The sequence below is a fragment of the Bison bison genome, unplaced genomic scaffold, assembly GCF_000754665.1.
Source record: "Bison bison bison isolate TAMUID 2011002044 unplaced genomic scaffold, Bison_UMD1.0 scf7180017864236, whole genome shotgun sequence".
NCBI lineage: Eukaryota > Metazoa > Chordata > Mammalia > Artiodactyla > Bovidae > Bison > Bison bison.
In genome coordinates, this window is record NW_011494808.1 from 2,131,256 (window position 1) to 2,146,563 (window position 15,308).

Here is a 15,308-nt window from a genome sequence, read left to right on the forward strand (position 1 = left end):
GGTACACTCTCTAGTCTGTCTCTGACTGACCTTTCACTTGGCATAACGCCCTCCAGGTCCATCCACATTGCTGCAGATAGCAGCGTTTCACCTTTTTACGGCTGAATGGTGTTCCATTGTGTGCATCCCCCACAGCATCTTTATGCGTTCATCTGTTGGTGGACACTTAGGTTCCTTCTGTATCTTGGCTATTGCAAATAATGCAGCCGGGACCATTGCAGTGCATAATCTTTTTGAATTACTGTTTTTTGTTTTCTTTGGATATATGCCCAAGAGTGAGATTGCTGGATCGTATGGTAATTCTGTTTATAGTTTTTTGAGGAAGAACTATACTGTTTTCCACAGTGGACACAGCAGCTTACATTCTCACCAGCAGTGTATGAGAGGTCCCTTGTCTCCACCCACAACTTTCTTCTTGTTGACAGTCATCGAAGTGTGAAGTGATGGCTGTGTGTGTGCCTTTTTGTGGAAAATGTGCGTGTAGGTGTGTGTGTTTACCACAACATGCTTTCATACCTAACGTGGTGTGGGGCATGGGGTATGTGCCCTGAGCTAGTCACCCTGAGAACTGAGAAGTGTCCCTTTTGGGGGCTCTGGTTTGCACCCCGGGGTTGAAGAGTCTCATTAGCTTAGAGGTGGACCATCAGCTTCCTGTGATGAGACCACCTTCCCTCCCGAAAGGCTCAGAACTTCGTTCTTAGGGTTTCCTTGGACTGGCTGGACTCCTGGGGGAACGTTGGTCCAAGTGACTCTGGATTTGGCTGAAAGTGGGGGAGGTGAAGAGAAAGTAACTATTGCTTTGAGCTGATGACTTCCGCTGCTTCCTGTCAAGGAGTTGCAGTTCTGTTGCCTTTCCTACAAGAACATTTATCTAGCAACTGGTGTGATAGTTCTGATGTGAACAGTTTGCTGTACTTCCAGAGACTGGAGTCCGTGTTGAGGGGCCTTAAGGCACCAGCACCTCTGGGTGTAATGGCGGCTCCGGGATCCAGCAACATGTTTGGGGGCCCGTTTGATACCCACAGCTTTCTTACCTCGTCCATACTTCTAAGAATCCACAGGAGGATTGTTCGGTGTTGGCCACAGAACTTGTTTGGCTAGTTGCTGTTCTGTGTTCTGGAGTCTGGTACTCTGGGGTGGAGTCTGGGTAGGGGGCTAGGGACAGCGGGACAGTTCACTGCCTCTGAGGGGAGGAAGGAGCTCTGGGGTCAGGGGTCTGCAGGCTGCTGCTGTGAAGGGTCGCCTAGTAGATAGCTGAGGCTTTGCAGGCTGTGGTCTTGTCACATTATCCTTTTTCTTAGGACTGTCAATAAAGATGTAAACACTGTTCCTAGGTCATGAACCTTATCAAAACTGCCTCAGATTTGGCCCAGGGACCTGGTGTGCCCACTTCTGAACTAGGTGAAGTAATTAGTTTATTGCTAAATGTGTTTACTTTCATGTTTTGAGGACATGAACCCAGAATAACCTTGGGAATTCTCAGTTGGTTGTGGTCCAGAGTAAAGAGATCTAAGCTCTGACTTGGGAAATCAAAGTCACCCTGCTGTCTGTCACCTTGGGCCCATGGACGTCAAGGTGATCGTGGCTTATGTGACAGCAGCTATCCCCTGGCACAGGGGTTGGGGAGTTGGATAGAGATGCGGCCCTGGGATTAGGCTGGAATTTGACAGGTTTAAGGAATACAGTGACTCAGCAGATTGACTTGATTTTAGTCTCAGAAATAGATCTAACTTCCTGAATGTCCTTTGGGACACTGTTAGAAATCTGGCGTGTACCAACAGCTTGACCAGTTTATAGAAATAGGCAAACAGGTTTGTATCTTGGATTCTGAGAACACCAAATTCTGCTACAGGAATGCAGATTTGTCTTGTGGTTTCTCCCTGGTCACAAGAAGTTCTACGCAACTGGCCCAGCATGGAGGAAGTGTTGGCGTAGCTCAGGGTGTTTGAGAGAGAGGAGGTCCTGGGGGTTACAGAGCGGGGCTGGGAAATGGGCGCGCTTGTCCACGTGCCTCCTCCGCTGGCTGCAGCCGTGCAGCCCCAGGCAGCTCCCCCTCTCCGCCTCTTTCCCTCACCTGTCCACAGCAGGGCTGACAGTAACGCCACCGTAGGGCGCGGCGGGAGTTCGGTGAGGACGGCCCGTGGAAGGTGCTTACTGTGTGAGCTCAGTGTCCGTCTTGGTGGTGTTGCATAAGCGTTAGCGATGACCATGTGGAAGCGGAAGTGGAGGACCACTGCCCCTGAAACAGCTGGAAATCACCGATCTTTTCACTGTCTTAGTTTCCCTGCCAGGGCTGTGGGACGTGGCGGGAGCAGTTAGGGGTCAGGGAATGGGGTCCGGGTCTCCCCCGCTGAGTTCCCTAACTGGTAAAATGGAGAGTACATATTGACAGGTTGTGAAGTAACATGAGAAAGGCCTTTGAACTCTGTACTGCAGTGGGCAGGACTCACAGTGAAGTCAGGCCCCTGTGCACTTGTCCCCTTGCTTGAACTTTTAAATGTACTGGAACCAAGCCAGAAGGAGATTGGTGTGAGGACAGAAATGTTTGCCAGAGAAAAGTGAGAGGATGCTCCCACATTTGGAACAAGGGACTGTATTAAGTGAAAAGCCAAGAAGGCTACATCCTGTAAGGTTCCAATTAGGTGACATTCTGGGAAAAAATCTAACTGGAGACAGTGAAAAGATCGGTGATTTCCAGGGGTTGAGGGCAGGGAGGGATGAAAAATCAGAGCCCAGAGGATTTTTAGAGCAGAAGATATTCTGTACGCTACTATAATGATGGGTACCTAGCACTGTACACTGTACATTTGCCAAAACCCTTAGCATGTACAACCCCAAGAGTGAACCCTAATGTAAACAGCCTTTCTAATAAAAGAATGGACGGAGCGTCCCTGGTGGTCTAGTGGTTAAGAATCCGCCTGCCCATACAGGGGACACAGGTTTGATCCCCGGACCGGGAAGGTCGCACCTGCTGCAGAGCAACTAAGCCCGTGCGCCACAGCTCCTGAGCCTGGGCACAGAGCCCTCGAGCCAGGCGCTAGTGAAGCCCGTGCGCCTGGAGCCGTGCTCACAGCAAGGGAAGCCGCCGCTGCTCACCGCAGCCAGAGGGAGCCGGAGCACGTCAACCAACACCAGCTTGGCCAAAACCAGAAACAGAATAATAAATCTTAAAAAAAAAAAAGTGGCCAGAAAGGCTGGAGGAGTTATCTACCAAGAAAATGTGACGGTATCTTGTAAAACTAAACTGTGCTTCTGGGAATTCCCTGGTGGTCCAGGGGTTAGAACTCAGCACTTCTACCACAGGGGCCACAGGGGTCGATGCCCTTTCAGGGAACTCAGATCCCACAAGCCACACAGTGCAGCAAAAAAACCCCTGTATTTCCCAAGTCAGAAGTGGAAGACAGATAAGGTATATTCTCACATAAATGTGGCGTTCAGAACATATGCACTTGCAGAAACAGAAGAATGGTGGTTACCAGGGACCAAGGGGTAAGACAAATGGGGAAATGTCGGGCAAAGCGTAAATACTTACAGTTTTATGAAATGAGAAAGTTCTGGGATAGTGATTACAGTTGAAAGTTGTTGAGAGGGTAGATCTTACATGGTCTCACCACATACACAGAAAAGGTGACTCTCTGACTAACACTCTGCTGCTGCTGCTAAGTCACTTCAGTCGTGTCCAACTCTGTGTGACCCCATAGACGGCAGCCCACCAGGCTCCCCCGTCCCTGGGATTCTCCTGGCAAGAACACTGGAGTGGGTTGCCATTGCCTTCTCCAATGCATAAAAGTGAAAAGTGAAAGCGAAGTCGCTCAGTCGTGTCCGACTCTTAGCAACCCCATGGACTGCAGCCTACAAGACTCCTCCATCCATGGGATTTTCCAGGCGAGAGTACTGGAGTGGGCTGCCATATCAAATCCTGCTTTGGCTCCGCAGAGTTGCTCAGTGTTAATGTGTCGGTTTTGTCAGTTCAGTTCAGTCACTCAGTCGTGTCCAACTCTTTGCGACCCCATGAATCGCAGCACACCAGGCCTCCCTGTCAGCATCACCAACTCCCAGAGTTTACCCAAACTCATGTCCATCGAGTTGGTGATGCCATCCAGCGATCTCATCCTCTGTCGTCCCCTTCGTCTCCTGTCCCCAATCTCTCCCAGCATCAGGGTCTTTTCCAGTGAGTCAACTCTGCATGAGATGGCCAAAGTACTGGAGTTTCAGCTTCAGCATCAGTCCTTCCAATGAACACCCAGGACTGGTCTCCTTTAGGATGGACTGGTTGGATCTCCTTGCAGTTCACGGGACTCTCAAGAGTCTTCTCCAACACCACAGTTCAAAAGCATCAATTCTTCGGCGCTCAGCTTTCTTCACAGTCCAACTCTCACATCCATACGTGACCAAGGCTATGGAAAAACCATAGCCTTGACTAGATGAACCTTTGTTGGCAAAGTAATGTCTCTGCTTTTGAATATGCTATCTAGGTTGGTCATAACTTTCCTTCCAAGGAGTAAGCGTCTTTTAATCTCATGGCTGCAGTCACCATCTGCAGTGATTTTGGAGCCCCAGAAAAAATAAAGTCTGACACTGTTCCCACTGTTTCCCCATCTATTTCCCATGAAGTGATGGGACCGGATGCCATGATCTTTGTTTTCTGAATGTTGAGCTTTAAGCCAACTTTTTGTCAGTAAATCAGGGGAAATAAAAACGAGTTATTTTTTTCCGTTATACCTAGATTTCCTTTTCCCCTGCAATTCCATCTCTAGGAGGTTATCCTGAAAATATATTTGCACGTGCATTTTGTATGCTGAATCACATAGACAGGTTCATTGTATTGTTTATAACAACAGAAGGGTAGAAACATTGGTGTCCACCCTCAGGAGAGAGCTGTTAACTGACTCACGGAGCATTCTTACAGCTGAGAACTGTGCACCTGTCTACAGGAAGGGAGCTCCGTTGGTGCGGAGGCAGCACTGTCCCAGGACGTGTCGAGCCAGGAAATAAGACAGAAAGCAGTGTTCAGCGCGGGCCCTCCTGCTGCCTGGGTGGCTGGGGCAGGAGCGATCCCTAACGGTGTCCCAGGGTGTGGGGGAACGTCTCAGGAAGCATCCGGAGTGTCCTAACGTTGGGGCTGCTTCTGCGGCCCAGAGCTCCAGGCAGTGGGGGACAGTGAGGAGGCCCATCTTCTCCTTGGAGTGTGCCCTCTTTATCTCTTGAAAGGTGTCTTGTGTCCATGTATTTTCCTTAATTCATTTTTTAAATTTGAGGTCTCTAATGATTTTTTTTTTAATTGAAGTATACTTGATCTATGGTGTTGGGTTAGTTTGTGCTGTGCAGCAGAGTGACTCAGTTTAAGCATATACATACATTCTTTTTCATATTCTTTTCCATTATCGTTTTATCAGGACACTGCATATGGTTCCCTGTGCTGCGTGGTGGGATCCTGTATGTCCATGTAGTGGTGGACAAACCACTACATGTAATGGTTTGCATCTGCTGAGCCCAGACACGCGGGTGTTTCCTATTAGAAAAGTGTGAGTGGCTCCAGCGGTACTTACACCAGCGGGGTTGAAACCTGGATGAAACGCCTGCGGTTTTCGTCCACGCCCGCATGTGCTGCCTGTGTGCGCTGCCTGGTCCCCTCGACCTTGGGGATGAGAGGAGCTGGCCCTGGCCCTCGGCCCCCACCCCCGAGCGCAGGGCGCCCTCCCCTCGGTGCCGTTTGTGTCGCATGCCTGACGGTGTTTCTGTCTCCTCCTCCAGCTTCAGCAGCATGTAAGCAACTTCCTGCCAAGACCCCAGGTCACCGCCGAGAAGAGGGCCTGAGGGAGGAGCATCCAGAGGAGCCCAATGCCAGGCGTGCCTGGGATCACACTCCCCGCGGGCAGTATGAGCCATTCCCTGCCAGTGCCTCTGTGCCCCTGGCAAGGCCTGTAGCTCTCCAGGGCGGATGGTCCCAGGAGCGGTGTGCCAGGAGCCCCCAGAGGAAGGATGGGGCCAGATGTGAACACAGTTTTCAGCTTATGAAGGAGTTTTAAGGAAAACAGTTATTTAATTTCCACTTATTCACGTTCACAAGACTTCTGTGGGAAGTGCCAGCGAGTCGAACCTCCCCACACCCACCTCTGGAGTTATCAGGCTTTTTCTGGCAGCATGTTGAACTCTTCTTGGTACTTCTGGCAATGACAGACCTTCAGGACAGATTTATCTGCTAAATGCTCTTGGGCAGGAGATACAGGGAAACTTCTGGAAGCAGTGCCAGCGGAACAGAGCCCAGAGTGCGCCCGGGCCACCCACTGGCTGGGCTGCCCCACCTGGCCTGAAGACTGAGCCCGCCCCGTCTGCCTGCAGCCTGTCTCCTCCAGGGAGGCCCTCGGGGGCCTTCAGCTCTCACCCTCTGCCCAGTCTCCGTTCCAGCCGTCGAGGGATGCGAACTTGGGAATGGAGTTGGCCCTCCCCAGCCCGGTGCTGACGGAGAGGACCATCTGAGGCCAGCTTTGTTCTCGGGGAGGAGGGCGCTGGCCTGGCCTGCATCCCCACCATGTTCCTGCTGCTGCCTTTCGACAGCCTGATTGTCAGCCTCCTGGGCATCTCCCTGACGGTCCTCTTCACCCTCCTCCTGGTTTTCATCATCGTCCCCGCCGTTTTCGGAGTCTCCTTTGGTATCCGAAAGCTCTACATGAAAACTCTGTTAAAGATCTTTGCGGTGAGTATGCTATCTACAAATGGTTGCTTCCCCAAGGAGAGAAGTGCCGTTAGCCAAAAAAAAAAACAAGAGTTGTTTGTGTCTGGTTGATTGTGAGCTCTCAGAGGGATGTGGAGAGTGTTGGTAGAGTTCGAAGGAAGTGGCATTTTGAGCAGAAAGGATAACTAACATGAGCTTGTGAAGCCGCAGCAGTCTTTTCCTTTGAGCTCAGGTACTGGCATGTTTGGTCCGTCTGAGCAGAGGGACCACACCTGGCCTGTATGTTTCAAAAGGAGGGACTTAGAAGCAGTCACTGCAGGACGCCGCCTGTGATTATGTAACAGATGCTGAAAGTCAGAGCTGCTGCTAGCGTTTTCCCTCACTGATAAGTATGGGAGGGTCTCTTTTCTGTTTCAAACATTTATCTTAAATAGGTTTTTAGACGTGAGGCAAGAAGAAGTCACAGAAAAGGGCATTTGAAGAATTGTGCTAGTTTCTTTAAGACAGAGGAGAAGAAGAATATTTCCCAACATATGTCAGAACCTAAGTAGTTAGACCGCTGAACAGAACTGGTCATGGGGTTAAGGAAATGGTCAAGAAGTGGTATTTCCTGGAAGCTGGTCTGTGCTGTGAGCTTTTCAACATCTCTTCAGAGGTTTGGTAATTGATGAGCAGTATCTGTTTTCAGTAGTCCCCAGATCTTCAGCTATTCTTTTCCACGGCTGAGACCATGTGTGATTGGGGAAATGCACTCGTAATAGTGAAAAGACTGCAGGTGTATTTGTTCAGGTAGTATCTTATAGTTCAGAATACTTTCACTTGCTGTCCTTTGGTTCTCTGTAGTTCTGCAGTGGACCAGGGTGTCTTATCAACGACAGATTTTATCAGTGAAGAAATAGTGATTCAGAAAGATGAAGTGAGCCAGATGAAATGCTCCATTAGAGCAAAAAATATTTCTACATATATTATTGAATCTTGTGTTTCGATATTTAATGTTTGTGTAAGAATATAACTTTTTCACGTTTAAAAAATTGAGGTGAAATTGACACTACAGAAAATTAACCATTTTAAAGGGAACAGTTCATCGGCGTTTCCCGTAGTCACAGGGTTGTATGACTGCCACTCTGTGAAGTTCCACGGCCTCTTCATTAGTCCAGAAGGAAACCCATGTTCATTAAGCAGCTGCGTTTCTGTCTCCTCCCCGCAACCCCCGGCATCTGGCAGCCGTGAATCTGTGGTCTGTCTCTGGATTTACCTGTTCTGGGTATTTCCTGTTAACGAAATGCTATAAAATGTGCTCTCCTGTGAGTGCTCTTGTGCAGTGTAACTTTGTAACATGTGTCAATACTTTGGTCTTCGTGGCTGAGTAATATTCCACCGTGTGTTTGTACTATGACGTGCTCATCCACTCCTCCACTGATGGGCTGTTCTCCACCTTTAGGCTCTTGTCCGTAGTGAGCTATGGTGTGCTTGGACTTACTTGAGCACTCGCGTTTGGTACGAAGATTTCTGAGCACTCCATATGGTCTCTGGGGGTGTCTGCTACTCAGAGAATGCTCTGAGACCAGCAGTCAAGTGTCACCTAAGACATTGGAAATGCAGGCCTACTAATTAGCATCTGTACTCCAAGAAGCCCAGGTGCACAGTAAAGCTTGAGAAGTGGCAATCTAGTCAGTCATTAGTATTTGTTTTACTTAATTATGAAATGTAATCTTCTTGAACTTTAGTCCAAGAAAGTCTTCAGTAGAACCCAGGGTTCCTGTGAACCAAGTAACTGCCCACACCCACTTGCTCCTGGAAACCGTGCATTGGTATGGAGCTAGTCAGGCAGCTGATAGCTTCACGGTCATGGCAAGCTTTTATTCAGGTTTATTTAAGCAAGCATAGACCTACGGGAATCCTTATTTTTAAAACAGAAAAATAGGAATAATCAGATCAGAGTCCTTTTGTAGTAGCTAAATTCTTAAAATTTGGGTCACTTTGGGTGAAGAAGACCTAGAATCTATGTACATTCCCTATTCCATTTTGAAAACGTCTCCTCAAATCAGTATTTTAAAGTTCCATGGGACAGGTATTCCTGAGCCGTCAGAGACTGCTGACCACATCTTGAAAATTACTGGAAATGGAAGTCGTGTATGCGTGTTTGTGTGTGTGTGTGTGCACGCTCATTGGTGACCTCAATATTTCAGATGTCAGGATCTCAGTTTGTACCTTGTATTTCCTGGAGGTGTGTGTCAGGCACTCGGAGGGTTCTGGGTATCCCAGGGCTCCTGTCCTGTCGAGCTTCCTGGATGATGACGACCACTTGGCTGTGAGCCCAAGTAAGGGGTGGCTGAGGAAGGGCTGATGTGCACCAGCAGGGGCAGCAGGCGGTTCTGCAAGAGTGGTCCTTTCTCACCATCTGAGCAGGGTTGTTGCTGTGATTTGATCTTGGTGGACATTAAGAACTGAATGCCATTTTTATCAGCAGGAGTGTGAAATACAAGTTGGATTTGGCCAAACTGATTTTAGATCTTGGAAATCCATCTGTGTATCCATGTATACATCTAAAATACACCTGAACTTGTGGGTGCTTTTAATAAAGACAGCACCTTTAGTTGCCTTTTTTATCATCTTCATCCCTTCATAAGCTGGGGTGCTCTGTGTGATTTTGCAGTTGGAAGGAGGCTTAGAGATCATCTTCATTTTGTGGGTCTCTTCCCAACTACGCATCTGAATCACCTGGGGAACATTTAAAAAATAACTTGTTTGGGAGCACTCGACTATCCCCTGGAAATTCTGGTCTAACTGGTTTTGGTGGGCATTTAAAAAAAGCTCCCCCAGTGACTCTTAACATCTACCATCATGAGGTGGAATCTGATTGACTTCCTCCAGAGTGGGACCCTGCCGTGGTGAATGTTTCTAACCTACAGAACATGGTGGCCTTGGCTCTGTGTGACCTGTGAGGTCAGGGTGGAGCAACAGCACAGCTCCCATCTGACTCTGGAGACTTGCCCTGGAGCCCGGCCGCCACGCCACGAGGAAGCCCAGGCCCCATGTGGAGTTCTAGCTCCCAGTTCTGGGGAGGCTGTGATGACAGGCTGATGGCACCAGCCACCACCCTCGGGAGCCCACGGGCCTTCATGGAGTTTCAGCCCCTGCCTTCAGCCTCCACCAGCCCATGCCAGACCCTGTGCGGTTTGCAGATTCAAGAGCAGAGTAAACGGTGGTAGTGTTTTAAGCCAGTGAGTTACGGGGTGGTCTGTTCCACAGCACTAGATAACCAGACAAATAACAATAGTTTCGTGTTACCTTTTGGTTGTGGTAATATTTTATGGCAGTCTTAGCAGCCTGTGCATATAATTTTATGTCTACATTTTCTTTTACAATCTTATCAGCCAGCTGTTTTGCACATTTTACTAGATAATCTTCATAAAGATGAATCAAGCTATTGTCTGGTAGCCTGCACAGTATAAACACCCGTGCTTTTGGAGGACCCGAGTCGGTGCAGCTGGTCTCCCATGATGGCTCACCTCTCCGCATACCTTGGTGTACCTGCCCAGGGGCTGGAGGGATGCGTAGTTGGTGTCTTTCCTCCTGGAGGACAGCTTGCAGGTCCTGTTAACACTGAGTGGAAATGCTTTAGTTTTCTTAATGTTTGAGCTTCAGGTTTATTACACAGCACAATGGTGGTGATATTGTTTGGGGTACAATTCCTAGAAGTGGACTTTGAACTCAGTTGAGAATGATTTGGGAAAGGAGTGAAGAAAGTCTGTATATAAAGGAGAAATATGAGGGTGGGAAAATGACTTGAGTTTTTTGCCCGATGTGAAGGGATTGACCAGGTCAGAGGAGGCGGCTGTCCTGTGCTTTGACATCAGGCTGCACGGCAGAACTGGTTGGAAACCAGTGATGGAGGTGAGCAGGTCAGAGAGGCTGGACAGGCAGTGGCACTGTGGTGGGTAGGCGCGACCCTTTTGACGGTTTTCTTACCAACTGTGAAACTTGACCTAAGTCCTCAGACCTGGCAGTCTGCTTCCTCCAGGGAGTGGGAGCGTGGTGTATGCCTCCTTCACGTGGTACAGGTCCAAGAGGGGATGTGTGTCAGCGGCACCCCCTTCCTGCCCCCATGGGAAGGGTGATTCCAGTGTGACTGGGGGGAAGTAGCTCAAAGGACGAACGGAAGGAGATGAGAGAGAGATTACGGCGGGGAGGGTGCTCAGAAGTGGTTTTGGAGACCTTGATGAAGAGAAACCTTGGTCATTGGTGAATTAAACCCAGTCCTTATTGACTGCCTACTAAGTGCCGCACGGCACTTGATCAGACTCCGCTGCCCCGCACGTCTGGGTGGATTCTGGCTTCTGCCCTCTGAGGCAGCTATAGTTGAGTAGGAAAGACTGATGTCTGCCTACAGAACCGATTCAGAATGTGATACCAGTTAAAATATGCGGGTAGGGATGAGCTCTGATTGCAGGAGTTGGGAAGGTACCGTTTCATCTAAGATTTGGCATTTGAATGGATTTACAAAGGAAGCAGTGCTCTAGGAATGCAGTAGGTAGAGGCGAGAAGGGGCAGTCTGGTTTAGAGACAGCGCCTGGTTCAGGAGAGGAGAGCCATCGGGTTCCTGGAGGGGCTGAGGTAGCTTATAAAACCGGCTGTTCTTTAGGCTTTGAGAAGCCATTGAAAAGCCCCTGAAGGCCCAGGCCAGGGGAGGAGACCAGTGTGCGTCATTTGGCTTGGAGGGAGGAAGGAGCACGGTGGGACCTGTCGCACCTGTGTAGGTAAGAGAGGACGGTGGTGGCCTGACTCAGGCAGCTGGGGAGGAAGTGTCCGGGGTGGGCTGAAGGACTGGGTGGACAGATGGGCAGCTTGGGTATCCCAGGAGGAGGGTGGGTGAGGGGGGAGCACGGTGGGGTCCGGGCGTGTGCATTTGCCTCTCCCTCTCACACTAGATGTGAGGGCGGAGGGGTGCAGACACGTGGTCGCGACCAGCAGGTGATCGAAACGTGAGGTGTGAAGTCAGGATTGTGAATTTGATGGCAGCTACCAAGTTATTCCCTCATAGCTCAGTTGGTAAAGAATCCGCCTGCAATGAAGGAGACCCTGATTCGATTGCTGGGTCAGGAAGATCCTCTGAAGAAGGGAAAGGCTACCCATTCCAATAGTCTGGCCTGGAGAATCCCATGGACTGTATAGTCTGCGGGGTCGCAAAGATTCAGACACTATCGCTCACTGAGTGATTCTAGCCAAAGCAGGGATGGAAGAGAGACTTGTTAAAAGATGCTATCTCTGCCGGGGAAGTGGGAGAGGGTGGGGTGCTGGGAGCCTGGCTTCTCTGGGGGCTGATTCTTGGGCATCCACAGTCCAGTCGAGGAAGGTGCGGTGCGGGCCGGCTGGAGAAGAGGGGAGGTCTCACTGAGACGAGGCTGCAGGGGCTGTCTGGCCTTCCCCGGGTGCTGGGCTTCTGAGCGGCAGCGCAGCAGAGTGACTAACCAGCAAAGATGCACCCGTCACCCCGCCCACCTTCTAAGGGTCTGGCCTGCCTGACCTGCCGAGAGCTGTCTTGGGTTTGGTTGACAGGGCAGCCTGTCTGTGTCCCTAACAGTCTCTGTACAGGAGAAGCTGAGAAGGGAATAATTAAGTAACGTGACCCTGAACAGGGACTCAAGTGGCATGTTGGATCAAGGGAAGGAAGAGGAGATTTTGGGGAAATGAGCTCTGGACCTGGGGTTCTCACTTTCATTCTGGATATCTGCACACGCTACTTCTTAAAAGTGAGGCTCAGAGAAGCCAGGCGTGCCATTCTCAGATGGTGCTGATGCCAGCACCCCTCCCAAGTCCCTGCGCCTGGCGAAGCAGCGGTCACCGGGTGCCGGTCCCAGGCGGCCCCCGCCCCACCCTCTGCCCCGCTCTGCTGACTTCATCCTTCACACAGACGCGTTTTGTGATGTCCCCGAAGTTTGGAAAAGCAAAGCTAGAAGTACAAAGCAGGAGGACAGGGGGTGTTTACCGTGGAGCCAGAAGCCGCAGGCTCGCCGAACCAGCATCTTTCCAGTTAAGGCAGAAACCACAGCCTTCTGGAACTTTGCACCTAAGTCGGTGCTCACAGATGTCTGTTCTGGTGCTCCGGTGGCCTGAGGGCATGTGCTCCCTACCTGTTACAGTCCAAGCCAGGCGTCAGCACCGAGGTTCTTTGACTCGGGCTTCAGCACCGAGGCAGTCTGGGCCAGAATGGAGACGTTCTGGGCAGTCGAGCTGTGTCTTTGTACCAGGCTTGCCCCTTAATCGCCTCTTCCCTAGATGGCATTCTCAGATGGGAGTTCATCTTCCTGCACTAAAGCAGTTACATTTACATTTTCTTCTAGGAAAAACGTCCCCCGCGCCAGAATCCATCAGGGGCTAAGAACCTGACGGGTCGTGTGCGTTTTCCCGCCTCAGACCTTAGCGTGGGTGGCTCTGTAAGCGGCCCATCTTCTCTGGACCGTGGCATCTGAGAGGTTTCCACACGCGGTCAGATTGCTGATGAGGCGCACGCTCTGCTGCTCGCTCCGCCACCCCGCTCACGCTTCAGGCTCTGCCAGCAGGGTCTCACAGAGGCTTTGGGCTCTATGGATTCCGCAGCATCGTGGAAGGACAGGGTTCTTCTCTCTCTTGCGTAACTGTGGAGACGGAAGTTTGAAAGGACACCTTTAGAATGGCAGTTCTATGTCCTTGCTCGTCGCCATCCCGTTGCTGGGCAGGCGGGAGCTGGGGTGCTCGCCCCTCCCTGCTGCTAGTAGGAGCCGCCCAGCCCCGGGTTCTCAGGTGGCACTTAAAAGGGTTCTGATGAAGGGCGAGGGGAAGAGAATCTTCCCTGCAGTCCGTGTTATTTTATTAAAATGAGGGCACTGGGGGTTTGCAGTTTCCCAGAGTCTGTCACACACAGCCTCTCGTGTCCTCGTGAAGGGGAGGTTGATGTACCTTCCTCCAGTTTTGTGGATAAAAAAGACCAGCGTGATGGGATGAATTGCTGAAGGCATACAGAACTCTCAAACTTGGGATTCGAACCTAGTTTTTTTTTTCAACGCTTTTTTTTTTAATTAACACTAAGCTACTTTCAAGCTTTTTCTGTCAAATTGTGGCGTTTCCCGTTAGAGATTACTCAGAGGGTGAATGGACAGTCCACATATACATAATATTTAAATCTTTTATCAACTCAAAAGCTAAAATCGTTGCCTTCTTGGAATAACTTGGGAGGTAGGCAGTACCTTCCCAGACGCTTGGCTTAGCAGTTGGTGAAGAGCTGTCGTTTGGCAGAAATGAAGGAACCAGTGGGGTCTGTGGACAGGCGGCCGGCGGGCTCCTTCGTGACCCAGGAGGCAGAGGGGGCGAGCCCCAAGCTCTCCTGGCTCCTCAGTTCACAGCTCTTGACCGCTGGCGACGAGGCTCTCAGTCCAGGTCATCAGGGACAGGTCTGCCCGGAGGAGAGGGCTCCGAGCTTCCCCAGAGCCCTTGCTCCCGGGTGCAATCTGATCTGGGGTGACTGGGCTTGAGGCTGTCACAGACTGGAAGTGGAGGAGCCCCCCGAAAGGGGAAGGGGCTCACCCTATGTGTTGCTGTTCCCCCTGCAGTGGGCTACCTTGAGGATGGAGAGAGGAGCCAAGGAGAAGAACCACCAGCTTTACAAGCCCTACACCAATGGTAAGACAGGGCCCCGGCGCCCCCCTGACCTCCACTCCACCCCTGCTCCCTGCAGCAGGCAGGGTGTATGCCCTGGGCATTTCTGATGCCCTTCTCCCAGCAGACCACCTGATGAGACTGTTCTCTTGCAGGAATCATTGCAAAAGACCCCACGTCACTAGAGGAGGAGATCAAAGAAATCCGCCGGAGCGGGAGCAGTAAGGCCCTGGACAACACTCCCGAGTTTGAGCTCTCGGACATTTTCTATTTCTGCCGGAAAGGAATGGAGACCATCATGGACGACGAGGTGACCAAGAGGTTCTCGGCAGAGGAGCTGGAATCCTGGAACCTGCTGAGCAGGACCAATTATAACTTCCAGTACATCAGCCTGCGGCTCACCGTGCTGTGGGGCTTGGGCGTACTCATCCGCTACTGCCTCCTGCTGCCGCTCAGGTGAGGCCCGGCCCCCACCCCGTGCTCTCACTTCAGAGGAGGGTGGTGGGCGGAGTCCTCCCATTGGCCAGGCAGTCCGGCTCTCGGAAGGGTGCTTGTCCTTTAGAAGGGTCCTGGGTTGTCTGCGTAGCAGACAGAAATAAGAAATAGTTGAGTTTCTGAAAGACAGATCGCTTGTCTGGACGGACTAAGCCCAGGGACCGGAGCCCGGTGTTCTTTGTGGCCCCTCCCCGGGCCTGGCTGGTCCTTTGCTGCAGCCTCCTCTCCAGGACAGAGGCGTATTGATCCCGAGCCTCTGTGCACAGGCTGTTCTGAGGCGGCCTTGCCGGCTGCTGGCACCTTGGACCCTACTTCCTGCTGCTTCACGGAGAAGCTGTGCTTTTGCCAGGGGTTAAAGCCAAGGGGAAGGGTGAGGCTGCAGGACAGCAGGTGCCTGAGGGCAGCACGGCCAGCCATCGGCTGCCCTATCCTTCTGGCCGCTGCCCAGTGCCTGAGGCGGGGGTGTCAGTCGGCTGAGAACCAAGTCCGTGGCACCCTGTCT

General features: G+C 51.2%; 1 protein-coding gene across 2 annotated transcripts in view; it reads left to right on the forward strand.

The window, feature by feature from the left end:
- The first annotated feature begins 5,711 nt into the window (after positions 1–5,711).
- AGPAT6 (1-acylglycerol-3-phosphate O-acyltransferase 6) overlaps positions 5,712–15,308 on the forward strand; it is a 17,342-nt gene continuing 7,745 nt past the window's right edge. Inside the window, exons 1-3 of one of the 2 annotated variants that reach the window (XM_010846369.1) lie at positions 5,712–6,697; positions 14,266–14,335; positions 14,467–14,767. In XM_010846369.1, the coding sequence (XP_010844671.1) occupies positions 6,533–6,697; positions 14,266–14,335; positions 14,467–14,767 (536 nt within the window). In that variant the 5' untranslated portion in view covers positions 5,712–6,532. Of the gene's footprint in view, positions 6,698–11,029; positions 11,437–14,265; positions 14,336–14,466; positions 14,768–15,308 lie in introns of those variants that run through there. The other variant, XM_010846370.1, reaches the window with a different exon arrangement.